Source organism: Ranitomeya variabilis, chromosome 8, assembly GCF_051348905.1.
Source record: "Ranitomeya variabilis isolate aRanVar5 chromosome 8, aRanVar5.hap1, whole genome shotgun sequence".
Classification (NCBI taxonomy): domain Eukaryota; kingdom Metazoa; phylum Chordata; class Amphibia; order Anura; family Dendrobatidae; genus Ranitomeya; species Ranitomeya variabilis.
In genome coordinates this window covers 176626830-176647905 of record NC_135239.1, presented here as the reverse complement: position 1 = coordinate 176647905, position 21076 = coordinate 176626830, and the positions used below count along the sequence as shown (strand labels likewise).

Sequence of the window (21076 nt, the reverse complement as noted above, 5' to 3'; positions counted from 1 at the left end):
AACCACAGGAATAACAGAAGTAAACACACTAGGATATCTTGCAGCATGGAGAGATTAATAGCAGCAATTTTTGCAAACTAGGACTTATAGAAAGGAAATGGTTAACCATAGGATAGCAGTGAATTATAGGCAAACTGGAGACTTACTTGAAGAGATACGTTACCTTGATTGCTGCAGTCAGGAGTGAACAGGACTTATAACAAATGTTAGTTGGTAACTTGCTTGCTGAGAATTATTATTATTTATTATTATAGCGCCATTTATTCCCTGGCGCTTTACATGTGAGGAGGGGTATACATAATAAAAACAAGTACAATAATCTTGAACAATACAAGTCACAACTGGTACAGGAGGAGAGAGGACCCTGCCCGCGAAGGCTCACAATCTACAAGGGATGGGTGAGAATACAGTAGGTGAGGATAGAGCTGGTCGTGCAGCGGTTTCGTCAATCGGTGGTTACTGCAGGTTGTAGGCTTGCCGGAAGAGGTGGGTCTTCAGGTTCTTTTTGAAGGTTTCGATGGTAGGCGAGAGTCTGATGTGTTGTGGTAGAGAGTTCCAGAGTAGGGGTGATAGGCGAGAGAAATCTTGTATGCGATTGTGGGAAGAGAAGATAAGAGGGGAGTAGAGAAGGAGATCTTGTGAGGATCGGAGGTTGCATGCAGGAAAGTACCGGGAGACGAGGTCACAGATGTATGGAGGAGACAGGTTGTGGATGGCTTTGTATGTCATGGTTAGGGTTTTGTACTGGAGTCTCTGGGTAATGGGGAGCCAGTGAAGGGATTGACAGAGGGGAGAAGCCGGGGAATAGCGGGGGGACAGGTGGATTAGTCGGGCAGCAGAGATTAGAATAGATTGGAGGGGTGCGAGAGTGTTAGAGGGGAGGCCACAGAGCAGGAGGTTACAGTAGTCGAGGCGGGAGATGATGAGGGCATGGATTAGGGTTTTTGCAGATTTTTGGTTTAGGAATGTACGGATCTGTGAAATATTTTTGAGTTGAAGGCGGCAGGAAATGGAAAGGGCTTGGATATGTGGTTTGAAGGAGAGATCAGTGTCAAGGATTACCCCGAGACAGCGAGAATCAAGTGTGGACAACACCAAGAAAGCTGGGGTGAGCTTGTAAATAAAGTTGGCTGTAGCATGGAAGTCAGGAGTAAAAGATGAGATAACAGACGCCTGTTGGGAGCTGAGCCTAGTAAAGTAGTAGCAAACTCCTGACAATTTGAGCAGCTGTAGAAAATGCTACTTAATACCCAACCCAAGCAACTAAATTCTGCCTGACAAATGAAAAGACTATAAGTCGGCACTACCAGTAATTGCAATCAAATTAATGGAGTAACATATGGACATAATTATCATTGTTCAAGTCCTGAGTGAGATATAACATAGCCACATGTGGTGCTCAGCAGGAGAAAGGCAACATCAAAAATTGGCACAGAAAAAAAACTGTTGCACTCACCCCGTAGCCAAAACGGTTTCCTTTATTACTTTCCAGGTGGAGGATACAGATAGACAGAAAAATAGAGCAATGGTCATTTCACACTGCCAAGTGCTTCATCTAGGTTTCAAGTCCTAAATGAAGCAATTGAGAGCGTGAAACGGTCGTTGCTCTTTTTTCTGTCTGCTGCATCCTCCACCCGGTAGGTAATAAAAGAATAACTTTTTAGTTGTAGGGTGAGTGTAAAAGTTTTTTTCTATTCCCATTTTTGAACTCTGCCTAAGTCGACTTTAAAGGGATTAGGGTATTGATCTCAGAGGAGTTTGCTGGTTACATGAGAAACCCAGTGTGGACTACTGCTGGGGTGTCTGGCCATATGACAAGGGATCAAAGACCAGCGCTGGAGCCGGGACAGGTGAACGTACCATGAAAAGACTAGAATTCTGTACTCAACTATTTAAAAGGCAGAGAACAGACTGCAGTATTTGGCACAAAAAAACAAAAATAGGCTGACAGCACTCACTGTTAGGTAGAGCACTCGTTCCACATCCAGGGAACCGTCCTGGATACAGCAGACCAAAAATTGTATTGAACAGCGCTCAATCCAGGTGTAGAAAGTCTTTAAAAGCGAACTTTATTCAAGCCATGGTTCAATGCGACGTTTCGACCATAACATGGTCTTTATCAAGCATACAATAAAACATAGAGGGCTGTCTTAAGTAGTGTGGAAGCTGCACAATGCTCCAATCACCACTCAGTACCGCCCCTCCTATACAATTAGTGAATATCATAAAAATAACAAACAATAGTGGTGTATACACATCAAAAATGACAAGAAATACCCATCCAATATATAAAATCAGACATGCCTCCTCAGTATCGCAAATAGATCCCACCGTAACCATATCCGATCGGGCAGTTGTTGTTTATTGTTTACTACATCACCATGGGGACAAACCACCCCTCAGCAGACCTCGTGATGCAACCCACCATCCAATCCTGGTTAGTGGCGCCAAGAAAATCCGCAACCAATCCATGTGCCCAATATCCCAAACCCCAATCGGCTCCAATAGAAGAGATTCTAATATACTCCATACCTGCACTCCATTTCCGGATCAACCGGAGTTCTCCAACAGCGTCATCAAGCAGTGCCGACGCAGGGGGAGGTGGACGAGCCCACATCACATGACCACAGGCGACGCCCGTTCCCAAGTCACTGCGCGCACGCGCCAACCACCCGGCCTCCATGAAGGGTGCCGGAGGGAAGCGCAAGCGCACAGCGCACGGCCCGAGCCACACCACATGACCGCAGTGCCGGCCCGCCCCCACCACCACCACATTGTGACATTGAGTGGTATTTATATTTTTGATTTTTCTTTATGCCGACCGACTGTGTCATGGTACTATGGATAAATAAGTGTGTTCCCCTGTTTTTAGTTTTTTATTTTTTATGCCTCATCTTTTGCCTGCATTTTGCCCCCGTTCTAAAGGGATAGATGAATAGACTCCATATTATGCCAGGTCTTGTCAGGTTATGCCTGTATCATCTGGTCCCAGTGTTCATCTTGGAGATTTGGTGCGCATGCGCTATAGAGCTATGGCCCCTTCTGCGTTGCATTAGGACGGATGGAGGTAGGCGCCTGCGCTGGTGGTGGGGGCGGGCCGGCACTGCGGTCATGTGGTGTGGCTCGGGCCGTGCGCTGTGCGCTTGCGCTTCCCTCCGGCACCCTTCATGGAGGCCGGGTGGTTGGCGCGTGCGCGCAGTGACTTGGGAACGGGCGTCGCCTGTGGTCATGTGATGTGGGCTCGTCCACCTCCCCCTGCGTCGGCACTGCTTGATGACGCTGTTGGAGAACTCCGGTTGATCCGGAAATGGAGTGCAGGTATGGAGTATATTAGAATCTCTTCTATTGGAGCCGATTGGGGTTTGGGATATTGGGCACATGGATTGGTTGCGGATTTTCTTGGCGCCACTAACCAGGATTGGATGGTGGGTTGCATCACGAGGTCTGCTGAGGGGTGGTTTGTCCCCATGGTGATGTAGTAAACAATAAACAACAACTGCCCGATCGGATATGGTTACGGTGGGATCTATTTGCGATACTGAGGAGGCATGTCTGATTTTATATATTGGATGGGTATTTCTTGTCATTTTTGATGTGTATACACCACTATTGTTTGTTATTTTTATGATATTCACTAATTGTATAGGAGGGGCGGTACTGAGTGGTGATTGGAGCATTGTGCAGCTTCCACACTACTTAAGACAGCCCTCTATGTTTTATTGTATGCTTGATAAAGACCATGTTATGGTCGAAACGTCGCATTGAACCATGGCTTGAATAAAGTTCGCTTTTAAAGACTTTCTACACCTGGATTGAGCGCTGTTCAATACAATTTTTGGTCTGCAGTATTTGGCAGTCTGGATTCTGATGAAGGGTAATAATAGATATAGTAGATTTTCGATGTACTGGATACACTTTATTATTTTTTATCTTAGTAGCCTCTAAATCTTCACATCGCAGATCGTTTAATCTTCTGCTTTTTTGTTGCAGTTATGGGAAGCTCAAGAAACTATTGAGTATTTAAAAGAAAAAGTGTCCGAGCTTCACCGAGAAAATGTAAGGAAAGAAGAGGACGTTTTCCTGCTGACGGAAGAAGTTATAAAATACCGGAGCCTCTTATGCCAGAAATATGAGAAAACACCGATTGGTGACCATGGACAGACCCGACAGACACGGCACGAAATTGCCTCAATTTACAAAATAAATGACCAGATATCAGAAATGACGGAAACCGTAAAAAAAAACAATTCGAAGATCTGCGTGATTTTATAAGTTTTGTTAATACATTTTTTTTTCTTTCAGAAATAAAATATGTTCATTTTCTAAATCAATGTTTAGCATTTTTCTTTTTAATCTATCAGCTGTATTTTAATTACTATATTCCTCAATTAATGGAATTTCAACACCAAGAAGGAAAAGTGGAATTATAAAAATTACAGGATGGATAGATATGGTAATGATGAAAAAAATAGAATCAACATTTTCTAAACGTCTTGATTTATTCAGTGAGAGCCACATGCAGAAATCCCCGCGCTTACAGCCTTGGCTGCTATTAGTTATGAGGTTATTAATGGTTCTGCTGCTCTGAAGGCACTTGGGAAAATCGTCAAGATCCGCTGCTGGCAGCTGCCTTTGTAATTACCCACCAATGACATCCCAGATGTGCTGGGTGGGAGACAAGTCTGGAGACGCTGCAGGCCACGTTTAGGCCATACAGGACTAGTACAGTAGTACAAGCCACATGCAGCCTGGGGATATCGTGTTGAGAAAAGCTCTTGAGGCACTTTGGAGAAATGGCCGTATCACTAGTTCCACAACCAAATCAATGTAACGCCGAGCAGTTAGTGGGCTTGGAATGAAGACTAGAGGGGTCCCGTTACCTCCAGCCATGCAGTTTTTGAGGCAGATATCTGAGCCAAACACGGGAATAGAGACAAAAGAGAACAGTATTCAGCTTTCGCTAATACTTTTTTGTCCTCCTAGATCCATTTCTGGCTCAAAAAATCGGTAACAAAAACTACATGATTCCAGCTTTAAAGGGCTTGTTTCATTAGAGCTTGTGTAAATCAGATTTTTATGTGAACTATAATGAAAAAAAGGGTCATGTTTTTTTTTTTTTCAATTTTCCATATCACAGTTTATTAGAGATGTTGCTAATTGGTTGAGCCGTCAGGTCAGTGATCTGTGGCCACGGGACGGGAGCCCTGAGAGCCGCCTCCTACCTTCTAGCATATGCGACTCTTCTTTTGGCATGACATTATTATTATGGAGTGATGCACATGTGATATCGCAACAGGTCGACTAATTAAAACAAAAAGCCATGGATGACATCAGGTAGGAGGTGATTCTCACAGTTCCCACCCTGCAGACACAGATTGCTAACATGGCGGCCGGACTGGGTCATGCAAACCGATTTACACCAAATCTACGATCTATACATACAAATATCAGAATTCTTAGGCTGTGTGCCCACGTTGCGTTTTGTATGCGTTTCTGCCACGTTTTTTGCCGCTTAAAAACGCATTCCCATGCAAACCTATGGGATTCCGCAGCTGCTGTGCCCGTGCTGTGGATTTTTCCTGCTGCGGAATCGCATAGCGGTAAAATCCGCAGCATGTTCATTATTCCTGCAGAATCGCGGCGATTACGCAGCCATAGGATTGCATTCAATGCTCACTTTACGCATGTGGTTATGTCCACCATGCGTAAAGTGAGCTCTTCATGTGCGGATGGTACCCAGGGTTTGGAGGAGAGGAGACTCACCAGGCCCTGGGTACAATATTCCTGTTAAAAAAAAAGAATTAAAATAAAAAAATAGGGATATACTTACCTTCTGATGGCCCCCGGAGTCCTCCCGCCTCTCAGAGGTGCACGCGGCGGCTTCCGTTCTCAGGGATGCATTGCGCGAAGGGCCTGAGATGACATCACGGTCACGTGACCATGACATCAGAAAGGTCCTTCGCACACAGCATCCCTGGGAACGGAACGTACCGGGAGCGCCGCATAGGAGAGTGAGAATAACCATATTTTTTATTCTTTTTATTATTTTTAACATTCTATCTTTTACTATTGATGCTGCATAGGTGAATTCCGCATGCGTTTTACCCGCAGGGAGTTGCGGAAATGCTGTGGACATTTCTGCAGCATTTCTGAAACATGGGCACATAGCCTTACAGTTTTCACATTGGCCTTTAGGCCTTATATTAGACTCATACTTCCAAGATCTGCCATTCATAATAGACAATAGTCACCAAATGTAAGGTTATAAACTTGTACTGAAAAAGTAAACTGTACAATTATGTACTACTAGATGGTGGCCCGATTCTAACGCATCGGGTATTCTAGAATATGCATGTCCACGTAGTATATTGCCCAGCCACGTAGTATAATGCTCCATGCAGTTATGGCCCCATAGATGCCCCATATAATGCTCCATGCAGTTATGGCCCCATAGATGCCCCATATAATGCTCCATGCAGTTCTTTATGGCCCCATAGACGCTCCATACAGCATTGTGCCACATGTAATGCTGCTGATGCTGCAATAAAAAAAAAAATCACATACTCACCTCTTGTCGCTGCTCCTCAACGTCCCGTCTCTCCGCACTGACTGTTCAGGCAGAGGGTGGCGCACACACTAATACGTCATCGCGCCCTCTGACCTGAACAGTCACTGCAAGAGGACAGGAAGACGGAGCGGCGCTCGACGGATGGAACGCGGACAGGTGAATATGAAATACTCACCTGCTCCTGGCGCTCCTGACGCTGTCCCTGCCTGTCCCATGGTACCGCAGCTTCTTCGCGCCTGCGCGAGAAGGACCTGCCATGACGTTACGGTCACATGACCGTGACGTCATGCCAGGTCCTTCTCACACAGGGCCTGTGATGACGTCGCGGTCACATGACCGTGACGTCATGGCAGGTCCTTCTCACGCAGGCGGGCAGGGCCTGTGATGACGTCGTGGTCACATGACCGTGACGTCATGGCAGGTCCTTCGCACATACCATCCTTGCCACCGGAAGGTGAGTATATAATGATTTTTTATTTTTTTAATTATTTTTAACATTAGATTTTTTTACTATTGACGCTGCATAGGCAGCATCAATAGTAAAAACTTGGTCACACAGGGTTAATAGCGGCGGTAACGGAGTGAGTTACCCGCGGCATAACGCGGTCCGTTACCGCTGGCATTAACCCTGTGTGAGCGGTGACTGCGGGGAGTATGGAGCGGGCGCCGGACACTGCAGGGGAGTAGGGAGGGACTAATCGGACTGTGGCCGTCGCTGATTGGTCACGGCAGCCATGACAGGCAGCTGGCGAGACCAATCAGCGACTTGGATTCCATGACAGACAGAGGCCGCGACCAATGAATATCCATGACAGACAGAAAGACAGACAGAAAGACGGAAGTGACCCTTAGACAATTATATAGTATAAGTGTTGAAACAATGGGACAATCTGTCACTAATAGAAGACTTAGGGCTCATTCAAACGTCTCTGGATCTCGGTCTGATCATGGAATGCAATGCATGGGCTGGCCACGGGTCGCCTGACATGACATGTATTTTTATGAGGCTGTGATGCTCTAGTCAGGAGACGCACGGCCAGTCTGTGCCATGTGGTCTGTGATCGGAACCAAGATCCACGGACGTCTAAATGAGCCCTTAGAGTTAATTTACACTAGCAGATATTCTTTTGAACGATCAACAATCATATCTCATGATGGGTAAACTATGTCAGACAAGTATTCATTCTAAAGGTGCCTACAACGTCGGAGTTTGTTTCTAAGGCCGGCGTCACACTGGCGTATTGCATCCGATGCGAGATCATCGGATGCGATATGCTAATGACACTCGGCTCCAGCTCGCAGCAGAGCAGGAGCCGAGTGTCATGCGTCTGTGCTCCGATTCTCTCGCACAGGGAGGATCGGAGCACAGCTGCGGAGGAGGCGGAGAAATGAATTTCTCCATCTCCTCCATTGCTGGGGTCCGCTTATAACGCACGTCACTCGGATGATATCCAAGTGATGTGCGCTGTCTCACTCGCACCCATAGGCTTATATGGGTGCGAGTGAGCCGAGAGTTTTCCTCGGTCCGAGACAATCGCAGCATGTCGGAAAACGGCTGACAAAAAGTCGGCTGCTGGGAGCTGCCCCATACCTGAACATTGGTCCGAGTGCAATGTGATTCATCGCATTGCACTCGGCCGTTTAAAACGCCAGTGTGACGCCGGCCTAACACGCTTCCTAGTTCTCAAGTCCCCGTACTCGCACCCATAACTGCCCTGTACGCCAGCCCGCCTGCCTGTCTATGCCGAACCAGTGGTGTTCTGCTTCCTTTTTTGGACTACTACATGCAAGGTTTGGTATATGCCTGTGGAAGCTCTATTGCACCCAGACTCTTTCCATGCTGAATGTGCTGCTCTATTTTTCTATTTCTTAGATAAATAATAGATAGATAGATATGAGTTCGATAGATGGATAGACAATAGATAGATAGATAGATAGATAGTAGATAGATAATAGATAATAAATAGATAATAGATGGATAGATGATAGATACAATAGACAGGAGACAGATAATCAGACATAATATTCTCTACATAGAATTAATACTGTACTAAGTAGTGACACTGCACTGCACTATTACTTGCTGGCAGCAGGTGGCGCTGAGCCCGGGAACAACATGACTTCATCTCTGTGCACCGCCCTTGTGTCGTCATTTCCGGTGCGCCGGGCAGGCTGTGTGCGGCAGCTGAAGCGCTGCTGTCAGTGTTCCGGAGATGGTAAGCTGTGACTGCCTGTATACGGGCGTTGTTCCCTGTGATAAGCGGCTGCGTGGGACTATAGGTCTCAGCATGTCCTGATAACGCCGGCTGTCATTGTGCGGGTGACCTTCGCCTCTGGTCGCCGTTCACATGTGTTATACAGTTCTGTGTACCATTCAGCTCTCGGTGTCTGCTGTACCCGCTGATACCGGGGCCCCTCCGCCGTGGCTGTAGTGTCGTACAGAGAGCAGCCGCTGCCACAGATGTAATTCTTATACACTGGGACATTTTCTTTGTTTTGCGTTTTTGTATTTCCTCACCTTCTGCCCATAACCTGTGATGGCCTGTGCGATGACGTGGCGACCTATGCGATGACGTGGCGACCTGTGCGATGGCGTGGCGCCCTGGTTCGGCCTGTACGATGACGTGGTGCTATGTGACGGCCTGTGCGATGGCGTGGCGCCCTTTGACGACCTGTGCGATGACGACCTGTGCGATGGCGTGTCGGCCTGTGCGATGACGTGGTGCCATGTGACGACCTGTGTGATGGCGTGACGACCTGTGTGATGGCGTGACGACCTGTGTGATGGCGTGACGACCTGTGCGATGGCGTGGCGCCCTGTGTCGGCCTGTGCGATGACGTGCCATGTGACGACCTGTGTGATGGCGTGGCGCCGTGGTTCGACCTGTGCGCCGGCGTGGCGCCCTTTGACGACCTGTGCGATGACGACCTGTGCGATGGCGTGGTGCCCTGTGTCGGCCTGTGCGATGACGTGCCATGTGACGACCTGTGTGATGGCGTGGCGCCGTGGTTCGGCCTGTGCGCCGGCGTGGCGCCCTTTGACGACCTGTGCGATGACGACCTGTGCGATGGCGTGGTGCCCTGTGTCAGCCTGTGCGATGACGTGGCGCCCTGTGACGACCTGTGCGATGGCGTGGCGCCCTGTGACGGCCTGTGCGATGGCGTGGCGCCCTGTGACGACCTGTGCGATGACGTGCCATGTGACGACCTGTGCGATGGCGTGGCGCCCTGTGTCGGCCTGTGCGATGACGTGCCATGTGACGACCTGTGTGATGGCGTGGCGCCGTGGTTCGGCCTGTGCGCCGGCGTGGCGCCCTTTGACGACCTGTGCGATGTCGACCTGTGCGATGGCGTGGTGCCCTGTGTCAGCCTGTGCGATGACGTGGCGCCCTGTGACGACCTGTGCGATGGCGTGGCGCCCTGTGACGACCTGTGCGGTGGCGTGGCGCTCTGTGACGGCCTGTGCGATGGCGTGGCGCCCTGTGACGACCTGTGTGATGGTGTAGCGCCATGTGACGGCCTGTGCGCCTGCGTAGCGCCCTGTGTGCCAGCGTAGTGTGTAAGTCCTTGTTCGGTGTGTTCGTCTTTCCCCCCTTCTTTCCATAACTTCTTATCCTTCCATTCACCTGGCAGTGTGTTATTGTGGGACAGGTTGTTGTTGTTTTCAGTGACGCTCTTCATTTTACCGTTTAATGTGCTGAGAAAGAGGTAAAATAAGTCTTAAGTGTTGTGTATTGGAGAACCTAATTCTGCCATTTTGGGGGGGTTTCATGTTCATGCGTTTCATTGTGCATGTGACCTGGTAATTTGATTCTTTAGGTCAGTGTGGTTACAGCGAGACCAAACTTTGACTTTTTTGAAAATATTTTAGACTACAGGCTGGGATCTAAGGAGTAAGTTTTCTCCTGATGGAGAGTGACATACCAGGTCTGGCATGCCAGTATGAGGTGTGCCAGACCTGACATGTCACTGTACATAAGGCCGGAGTCTCGCTATTGTATAACACCGCCGAGTGCTATGCAATAAAACATCCCATATCACTCTGCCCCGTGTTATTCTATGGGGCAGATCACATCTGATTTAACATGAGAACAATCGCTGCATGCTGCGATTGACAGTGAGACTCGGCTCACTCGCCCCCATAAAAGTTTAAGGGTGTGAATGAAATATCGGACTGCACTTGGATGTCATCTCAGTGCAGTCTGCTATACGATGAGTCAGGTAAAGAAGATGGAGAAATTACATTCTACCTCTCCTCCGCAGCTGTGCTCCTATCCTCACATGCGAGAGAATCGGAGCACTGACACTGGGCTCCCACTCACAGCAGAGCAGGAGCTGAGGGTCATTAGCATATCGCATTGGCTGCCGTACGCTGATGTGATTCCAGCCTATGGAGAAAACGTAAATCCCAGTCATATCGTCTCACCTAGCCAAATCAGTTCTCACACTTTGTGCTGATGAGGGGCAGTACCCTGAAACCCCGTGTCTGCAAATTGAGATTCTGGTTTGTTTTTATCCTAAGTCACGTGACAAGGCTCGTTAAAGGCTGACTTGTAGGATTGCTACCTCCCAATAGGTGGCACTAGAGTTCACGTTTTCTTCCTCTCTGAAGAGGAAATTTGCAGACGAGAGGCTAAAATAAATTCAGAACTTCTTGGAAAAAAAAATCATTTTCTGTCTCTATTTCTGAGACCCATAGCTTTTTTCGTTTTCTGTTAATAGAGCTGTGTGAGGTATTGTTTTTTGTGCACTAAACTGTAATGTTTTTTTCTTAATAATTTTTTGGGAAGAGGTGCAGCAACTGAAAAAAAAACAATCCTGGCATTTTGTGGGTAAATATATTTTTATTAAAGAGAAGAGAATTTTACAAGAAAAACAGTAGTTGAAAACTACGACAATGATCAAAGTACTTTTTCTTATAATATACAATTCGAGAAGAGTAAGACAAAAAACACTTGTTCACAAACCTTGCATAAATCTTACATAAAAGAAAGAAGAAAAAAAACGGTAACTTTAACATATAAGCAATAACTCCTTGAATCCTGGCATTTTGAAATGTTAATTTTTTTTTTTGCTTTACAGGAATTCGGATAAATAATTTTATGTTTTCATAGGCGGAATTTGAGGGACATCAGTAGTGTCATATCAAGCATCGGCGTTATCTTGATCTTGTTGCAGTTATGTCAATGGGTGCCAGAATGATTGTGCCAAGTACGTAATCATTCCACTTAAATGGCACTGTCCGAAATTGACAGCGGCATTTTAACCCCTTATTGATATTTACCGTACATGTACGGTGCAAGCTGGTAACGTGTGTATTGGGCGGGCTCACAGGGTGAAATCACCCCATACCTGGCAGGTAATGGCTGTGTGTTACAGCCAGGACCTGCTTCTAACAATGTGATTGTTAACCTGTTGAATACCGCTGTCAAACTCTGACATTGGTATTAACAGTTCACTGGCATGGGGCGCGTTATTCTATTCATCCATCGGCGCACCCGTGACATCACAGGTCACCGATGAGTTGCTTTACAGCAGAAGACCTTGATTTCTGCCATATACAGCAATGCTGTGGTATCGCTGCATATAGCACAAGCAATCAGACAATTGCTGTGAAAAGTAAAAAAAAAAAAAAAAAGATAAGTTGAAATCACCTCTTCCCTCACCCCATTGAAAAGACATAATAATAAAAAAAAAGTGGCATCGCCACGTTCAAAAAAACTCCGTTATATCATAATATAAAAATGATTATTCCGATTGGCAAATGGAAAAAAAATCAAAATTATGAGTTTTTTTTGGTCGCTACAATACCACAAAAATGCTGTAACAAGGGATAAGAATGTCATATCTGTCCCTAAATAGTATGAACAAAAACATTGTCTCGTCTCTCAAAAAATAAGCATCACACAGCTCCACCGACTGAAAATTGAACACACTGTGTGTCCCAGAAAATGGCGACACAACCCCCCAAATTAATTTTACAAACTTCTGGACATGTTTGGTATCGCAGTAATCATACTGATGAGAAGAATCATTTTGCAGGGTCGGTTTTAGCACACAAAGTGCACAGTAAAAACTTATTCCCAAAAAACAGTGTCAGAATTGCACTTTTTTTTCACAATTTCATTGTACTTGGAACGTCCTTTTCCTGTTTTCCAGTACACTGTGGTAAAATGAATGGTGTCCTTCAAAAATGCAACTCGAGCCCTCATGTATGTGGACACAAAAATGAAAAAAAAAAGTTGTGGCTCTGGGAAAGAAGGGGAGAAAAAAAACAACAATGCAAACATTAAAATTGGCTGCATCAGGAAAGGGTTAATGGTTAGGCAGCAGTGACCGGAGATAACAGCAGCGATTGGAGATATGGTCAGATGCGTACAACATAACGGAGCCCCCATGTATGGAGCCCACCCGGCTGCTGGACCTGCGCCAGACTCCCCCACCCCACTTAGAACAAACTAGTACTGACTTGGGTTGATAAAGGAACTGCATTTAACTGTAATGATGCGTTTTCTCCTTGAATTTTCTCATTTTTGTTTATTTTTTCCTACCTCAATACCAGGCTCGCAATGCAGAGAAAGCCATGTAAGTGTCTGATTACTTACTATTCACATCTTCAGAAAGGTAGATTTCGGCAGGTCATGTGTCTTTAGACTAAGGTTACCCAGTGTGCAATGTGAATGTTGTAATTCTCCATTAGGTTTCATGGCGTCCTGGTTGTTTATAAAGTCAGCACTAGTGATGAGCGCAAGTGCTCAATACTCAAATTTGCCTAGGGTGCTCAGGATTGCACGGAGTATCGCTGGTGCTCGAATTACATGTTCGAGATCCCACGGACGCATGTTTGGCGGATGTTAGACAGCTACAAAACATGCAGCCACGGGGACTCGAACATGTCACTTTGAGCACCCGCATTACTTGGTGCATGCCCGAGCACTTGCACTCATCCCTATTCAGCACTCTCTTTACCGCCTTCTGGTGCTTTAGCCCAAATTCACTACCTACATCGATACGACCTTAGTCCAGAAGGGGCTTTGCTGATTTTATAATGCCTGTAGAATAGTGATGAGGGAACGTGCTGGGATAAGGTGTTATCTGAGCATGCTCAGGTGCTAACTGAGTGTCTTCAGCGTGCTTGAATAATATGTTCGAGTCCCCGCGGCTGCCTGTCTCGCGGCTGTTCGACAGCCACAGTACATGCAGGGATTGCCTAACAAACAGGAAATTCCTTCATGTGCTGCGGTTATCTAACAGTCGTGAGACATGCAGCCGCGTAGTCTCAAACATATTTTTCGAGTACACTGAAGACACTCTGTTAGCACCCGAGCATGCTCAGATAACATCTTATCCCAGCACATTCGCTCAACACTACTGTAGGGGTAAATAGAGACAATTGCAGAGCTTTTTGGAAGCCCCACCAAGCGAGACACAAGTTTGTTGTCCTCCCTTCTCCTGATTAGTGCACAGGTGGGAACCTGTAGATATGAGATACTTAGAGGAATAAATGTCTGAGTTGGGAATAATATCCCTTTAACCTCTACTAGACAAGTGCAATGTGCTATCTAATTAGCTGCTTCAGCCATCTGCTCCAGTTCTTGCACATCAGACACTATAGATTTTGTCTTTTTCAAAAGCGTCTTGTATTATACTAACTGATTAAACATTTTTCTTGTAGGACGGCTTTGGCGAGGTTTCGCCAAGCCCAACTTGAAGAAGGGAAAGTTAAGGTAAGACTGTGAAATAGTTTCTGTCAGTAGACGAAGACTTGGATAAGACAAGTGACGATTTCAGACTGTACTCCACTGGAGTACGAGTGATGTTGTGTCATTTGGCACCAAAAGTATGTGAGCCCCACAGAAAGCTGCTCATTTGTCTGGAGATAATGTAGGCTGCATAGCATTACTCCTGCACTGGGATATGTGCTATTATATGGCGTCTGTCTGCTCTGGCTCAGAGGAGGTTTACATTTCAAGACCCCTCTTTTATTATGTCATCTGCTCAATTTGGCATTAATTGATTTCTTAGGGTGCTTTCACATTTTGTTTAGAGAAACATTCGCTGGTCCAGTTGGGGCTTACATCTGAACCACCAGCAAAACGGTATTCGGACATATATGCCAACTGGCCCATAGACTATAATGGTACCAGCAGAGCGAACGTGTTCTGCCTTGCATCATGATCGGGAGGTGGACACTCTGGAGTAGTAGACTAAGTAAAGTATGAAAATTCACATGAAAAAAAAATTATTGGTGTGATTTTCTGTCTTAAAAGTATAGATGATAACTTACTGGTGGGATTCTGACTTCTGGGACCGGACCCCAATCCCGAGAATGGGGCTTTGTAAAGCCTGGTCTTAATGGAACGACGGCAGGAGATGCGCACCTCTTCTTTATGGAACCGCCCTAAAAAGCTGAGCGCTGTACTCAATCTCTGGCAGTTCCATAGAGAATGACTGAAGTCGTGGTGCTCATGTCTGGCCCCAGCACCATTCAGACCTCGATCTCCAGAGCCCAACCTTCGTTGGACCAGTAATCCTTAAGCACAGACTTCAAATAAACAAGCAGCGCACAGAGCAAACAAATTTGTTTTCTCCAGCAGTTAAAATAACTCTTAAAACATTTATAACGATTTTAAGAATTATTTCGAGCACTAGAGTCCTCTGTCTTTATTGGAATATTCGCCTGTGGACAAATGACGTGTGAAGATGGAAATAACCCTTAAAGGCGTAAACAGAAGCTCATATCACAGATAATGATGATGACTGCACGGTGCCTGTCACACAGTTGTAAGAGAGAAAATCACAGTGCAGCCTCCCTTACTAAATACTTATAAACTACTAGGTTATTTAGAAGAATTTAGAAGATTTATCCATTTCCTCCTTTACTCTGACTGTTTAGGAACATAAAGAAAATCCTGAAGACTGAAATCGTGGACAAAATTATCTCTTTAACTGCATTTTTTTATTTCCAGGTTTAGTTCTGCTTTACACCTTGTTAGCGAAACTTTTGGCTTGTTTACACGGGATGGAGATGATGCAGATTTTCCATATCTCATTTAATGCTATGTAAAAAAAAACAAAAACTGAAACATAAATTTACTTTTGATGCAGATTTTTGTCACAGATTTCACCCTTTGCAATTTGAGTAGGTAAATCTGCAGCATTGCTAGGATGAAATTCACAGTAAAAGTGGCATGTCCGGCGTGGACATACTGTTAGGGTGTGTCGGCTCCTTCTATTATCTTATTCCTGGAAATACAATTAAAATTCTGTGATTGGGGTTCAGTCTTTCTCTGATATACGGACTGAAATATATTCTTGCTGAGTTGTAATTATTTTCTCAACATAATCATTTTCTTCAAACAGGAAAGGCGGCCATTTCTTGCCTCTGAATGTAATGAATTGCCAAAAGCAGAGAAGTGGAGACGACAGGTATGTGATCTGCATTTTTGTATGGTTAAAGGAGGTATGAAAAAACCCTCAATCTGACTCTTGCAAGGGAACAAATTCTGAATTTCAGTCGTATGAGCGTATGATGAAATAATTAATGAATGAAAGAAAAAAAATCTGTTAAATGTGGGAATGAGTTAAGAGTTGTCCAAGACTTTAATATTGAGGAACTTAGGATGGGTCATCATTATCTGATTGGTGGGTATCTGACACCTGGTACCCCTGATATTTAGCTCTTAGCACTTCCCATGACTTCAAGATGTTGTACGGTGCCCGAACGCCCCAGCGGTGCTCACTGTGTAGTGGCCATTTTCCAGTGCTGCTCCTGCTGAAATGCGTGGGAGGTGTAGTACTTGAGAATGGCCACTAGACAGTGTTTAGAGCTATGTACACCAGAGGTGTCAAACTGCATTCCTTGAGGGCCACAAGCAAGTCAAGTTTTCAGGATTTCCTTAGCATTCCACAAGGTGCTGGAATCATTCTGTGCAGGTGATTAAATTATCACCTGTGCAATACAAGGAAATCCTGAAAACATGACCTGTTTGCAGCCCTCGAGGAATGCAGTTTGACACCTCTGACGTACACAGTGTACAGCTGGCTTCTGTGGGAGCTTTTCTCATTAGAGGGGCCGTCAGACACCCACTCATCTGATAGTGTTGACCTATACTAAAGTGGAATGAGTTGGAGGATGTATTCTGGTGAAAGATGCAGAAATTTCTCATGGCTGTTTTGCTGGAGAGTAAAACTGTGTTCCCACGATGAGTTTTTGGTGAATAGTTTTTACCTTCAGTGTTTAATCAGGTTTTTTTTTTACATACGAGAAAGTTTGTCAGGCCTCTGCTATCAAACATGGGGTCTAATGGGTAACATTTCTCCTTGTGGAGAGTGACAAGCCAAGCCCGGCATGTCAGAGTGAGGAGACTTATAAGCCATGCATGCTCCTCTGGGAAATTAACTATGCAAACATGAAAATCGGAGCGCACTAGGGTGCAATTAGTATGGCATCCGAGTGCTGCCCGAGCTTTCCCAGGGCCCATACACTCGCATTGGCCTGTTTGAACGTATTATAGGATCAAAAACGACATGTCACTTTTTTTTTTTTCCCAGACCACAAAAAAGTCAAAGTGTCTAAGGGTACCGTTACACAAAACGATTTACCAACGATCACGACCAGCGATACGACCTGGCCGCGATCGTTAGTAAGTCGTTGTGTGGTCGCTGGAGAGCTGTCACACAGACCGCTCTCCAGCGACCAACGATGCCGAAGTCCCCGGGTAACCAGGGTAAACATCGGGTTACTAAGCGCAGGGCCGCGCTTAGTAACCCGATGTTTACCCTGGTTACCATTGTAAATGTAAAAAAAAACCAAAACACTACATACTCACATTCTGATGTCCGTCACGTCACTCGCCGTCAGCTTCCCGCACTGACTGTGTCAGTGCCGGCCGTAAAGCACAGCACAGCGGTGACGTCACCGCTGTGCTCTGCTTTTACTTTACAGCCGGCACTCACAGTCAGTGCGGGAAGCTGACGGCGAGGGACGTGACAGACATCAGAATGTGAGTATGTACTGTTTTTTTTTTTTTTACATTTACAATGGTAACCAGGGTAAACATCGGGTTACTAAGCGCGGCCCTGCGCTTAGTAACCCGATGTTTACCCTGGTTACAAGTGAACACATCGCTGGATCGGTGTCACACACACCAATCCAGCGATGACAGCGGGAGATCCAGCGACGAAATAAAGTTTCAAACGATCTGCTACGACGTACGATTCTCAGCAGGGTCCCTGATCGCTGCTGCGTGTCAGATACAGCGATATCGTATGTATATCGCTGGAACGTCACGGATCGTGCCGTCGTAGCGACCAAAGTGCCACTGTGAGACGGTACCCTAAGTTCTATCCGTGGGGATCATGGGCGTCTGAATGAGCCCTTTGTGTGATTTTTGTGCTTTTCTCTTCTAATTTGACTAATATTTGTATACTTATTTAGATCATTGGTGAAATCTCGAAGAAAGTGGCACAGATTCAGAACGGTACGATTCTGTGTAACACACGATGTTATATTTTTGTATTTAATGTTATTTATTTTTAATATTTAATTTCTTTAAACAAATTTTCACTTTTTTATGACCGTGTTACAACACTTGACACTCTGAAAATATTTTATAAATTGAAGAAATTTTATTTTAATTATTTGTACCCATCTCTGACGTGTGTTTTTTTTTTTTTTTGCAAATTCAATATTTATTCCAAGATTTTAACATTTTCACTATAACCGATAAATGAAAACTAACAATTTTTTTTTTTTTTTTATTAAAAACTAGACATCCACTAATTAAATATATTTTTACATGTTTGATTAAAAAGAGAATAAAACTGACCATTACAGACGGGACCATGAACGTCAGGTCCCTGGATCCTTCAATGATATCTTACCTCCTCGGTCATATGTGGTGTCCGGATATGAGATCTTGCGGCTTTGACTAAAGGAGCCCTGTCTGAAGCATAAGAGTAAGTTCACACAGGGCGTTTTTCCTTTTTTTTTTTTTTTCTGCAGCATAACTTGATCATCTTGGCAGGAAAGAAGCTGCGTCAAAAACGCAGGTTTAGCTGCGTTTTTTTGCTGCTTTTTTTTTCTTTGTCCATGCTAATGTCCTTGGATTTTAAGCAGCAAAAACGCAGCAAATAGTGATACCTGTGTTTTTGCTGAGTTTTTTTCAACACCAATTCAAGTCAATGGGTGAAAAAACGCAGCAAAAACGCTGAAAGAAGTGACATGCTCTATGTCCAAAAAACGCAGCAAAGCACAAAATACTGATCAAACAAACAACCAATGTGTGCGCATGAGATTTCTGAAATCTCATAGGCTTTGCTGGTACTGTAAAAAGCAGCTGAAAATTAGCATAAAAAAAGCAGCAAAAATGCCCTGTGTGTGTGAACTAGCCCTTAAAGTAGCAGTGACTGATCAGAAATGAAGCCGACATCAAACCTGCAAGATCTCTCATTGTGACACCGAATGCCGGTGTGGAGACTAGAATTGAGCGAATATGTTCGGAATCGTTCACCGAATCTGAATTTGCCATATTTGTGTTATTTTGGTAGCCTATTCGTGCCGACTTTGTTTGATGATCGATTCCGAACATATTCATTTATTTCTACTTCCATTGACTCCAATGACGTTCAGTTGTGATTGGCGAATTGTAAATACAATATTTGCCGCCAATTGGAATTGAATTTTTATAAATTTGCTGGACTCTAACGGAGACTTGCGGGATGCCTGTTAGCATTCTGGGATCTCACAGTCCGTTTGGTTTGGGGTTGCCCATTTGTTTCTTTCTGCCACCAAATTTCAAGTGCAAGTCCACAATAACATACCCACGTGTAACACTATAATTTGGCAGCATTTCCATGCTGCTACACTGTAGGTGGTGAATAGAAATTGACAAGTTGCAGATTTTTAACAGATACAGGAGGAGCGAGGTCCCTGCTCGCAAGCTTATAATCTATCCTCAGTGCAGTGACCAAGTGCTATTAGGTGCATGGAGGATGGGGAGACAGATGAGTAGGAGAGACCAGATTCTGAGTAAAATTTAGAAAGAGGTAACGGGCGAGTTAGGTTAGTATAGTGAGGTGATGGGCTTCTCTAAAGAGATGTTTTTAAAGCACTCTTAAAAATATGGGGACTATGTATTAGTTGGATCGTCTGGGGTTCTACATTCCAGAAAACTGATGCAGCGCGGGAGAAGTCTTGGAGATAGATTTGCAGGTTCTTATTATAGATGATGATTGTCTTAGATCAGTTGTGGAGCTTAGAGCACGGGTAGGGCGAGAGACGGAGATGAGAGAGGAGATATAGGGTGGTGAAGTGTGGAGGGCTTTGTGGGTGAGTGAGATGAGTTTGTATTGTATTCTGTAGCGAATGGGTAACAAGTGCAATGACTGGCACAGGGAGGAGGCATCGGTGTAGCAGCTGGACAGAAATACGACTCTGCCGCATTCAGGATGGATTGGAGATGGATTAGTAGAGTTGCAGTAGTGCAGACGAGCGACTTAAGAGTTTTTGCAATTTCAAAGGTGAGATTTTGTTGTGCATTTTACCTGCTCATATATACAGGTAAAATGGACAGAATTTCTGTCTCTTGTGAGTCTACCCTTAGGGTGTATTCACAAACAGAAAGTGTGACCTGTTCTGTACATCTGAACGGTTTTGTTACTGCAGCACATACGTGGATTTCTGAAAGTCCCATTTAATAAATGACTTGCAGAGATGTTTGCCACTTGGATTTGGCCTTATAGTGCTAAAGCTTTAGTTTGTAGGTAACATGATGTCTCTGAGATTGCCCCATCTGCTTCCAAAGGCAACCAACTGGATTTTAAAAGCAGCTATGGGCGCAAGTGTAGAAAAAATACTTTAAAAAAAACAAAAAAAACAAAACACAAAACTAACCCCAAAACTGCAAAGTTACTAAAATGTGCATGTAGATTTCGCCTAAGGCTAGGTTCACATTGCGTTAGTGGGTGATCGCTAACGGACAGCGTTGCACGGCGAAAATGTCGCAATTAACGCCGTGCAACGGGTCCGTTAGCGCACCCATTGACAGCAATGTAAATTTTGCCTGTAGCGCATCACTAGCGCGTGCCTTTTTCGGCTCGCGCTAGCGATGTGCCGTTCTTTTGCAGCGCGCCTCGGACGCTGCTTGCAGCGTCCGCGGCGCGCCCGAGGTCCGTTCCCCGCTCTCGCAGATCGGGGATCTGCGAGAGCGGGGACGTTAGCGCGACCCCTAAACGCGGCCCCTACAAAAACATTGCGTTAGCGCAATCCGCAAGCGCTAGCGCTAAACGGATTGCCCTAACGCAATGTGAACCTAGCCTAAGAGATGTTGTGGTGGTCTGATTACACTGCACACACGTCTCATCTGGTTTCTCTCGACACTACCCAGCACATTCTTCAGATTGCTCTTCTGAATTTTCTACATTCTTTTGCTCCTCGGGTCTTGGAATTGAAGATGGACTGTTTTTTCTTCTTATAAATGTTCATTTTATTTTTTCATGTGCAAA

At 45.2% G+C, this 21076-nt stretch overlaps 1 protein-coding gene across 1 annotated transcript in view; it reads left to right on the top strand.

The window, feature by feature from the left end:
• The first annotated feature begins 8685 nt into the window (after positions 1-8685).
• The window catches only part of ISY1 (ISY1 spliceosome associated protein), a 31619-nt gene continuing 19228 nt past the window's right edge, over positions 8686-21076 (top strand). The window contains exons 1-5 of the mRNA XM_077275995.1: positions 8686-8784; positions 13131-13153; positions 14244-14295; positions 15932-15997; positions 18009-18051. Coding sequence (XP_077132110.1) covers positions 8782-8784; positions 13131-13153; positions 14244-14295; positions 15932-15997; positions 18009-18051 — 187 coding nt within the window. The 5' untranslated portion in view covers positions 8686-8781. The remainder of the gene's footprint in view (positions 8785-13130; positions 13154-14243; positions 14296-15931; positions 15998-18008; positions 18052-21076) is intronic.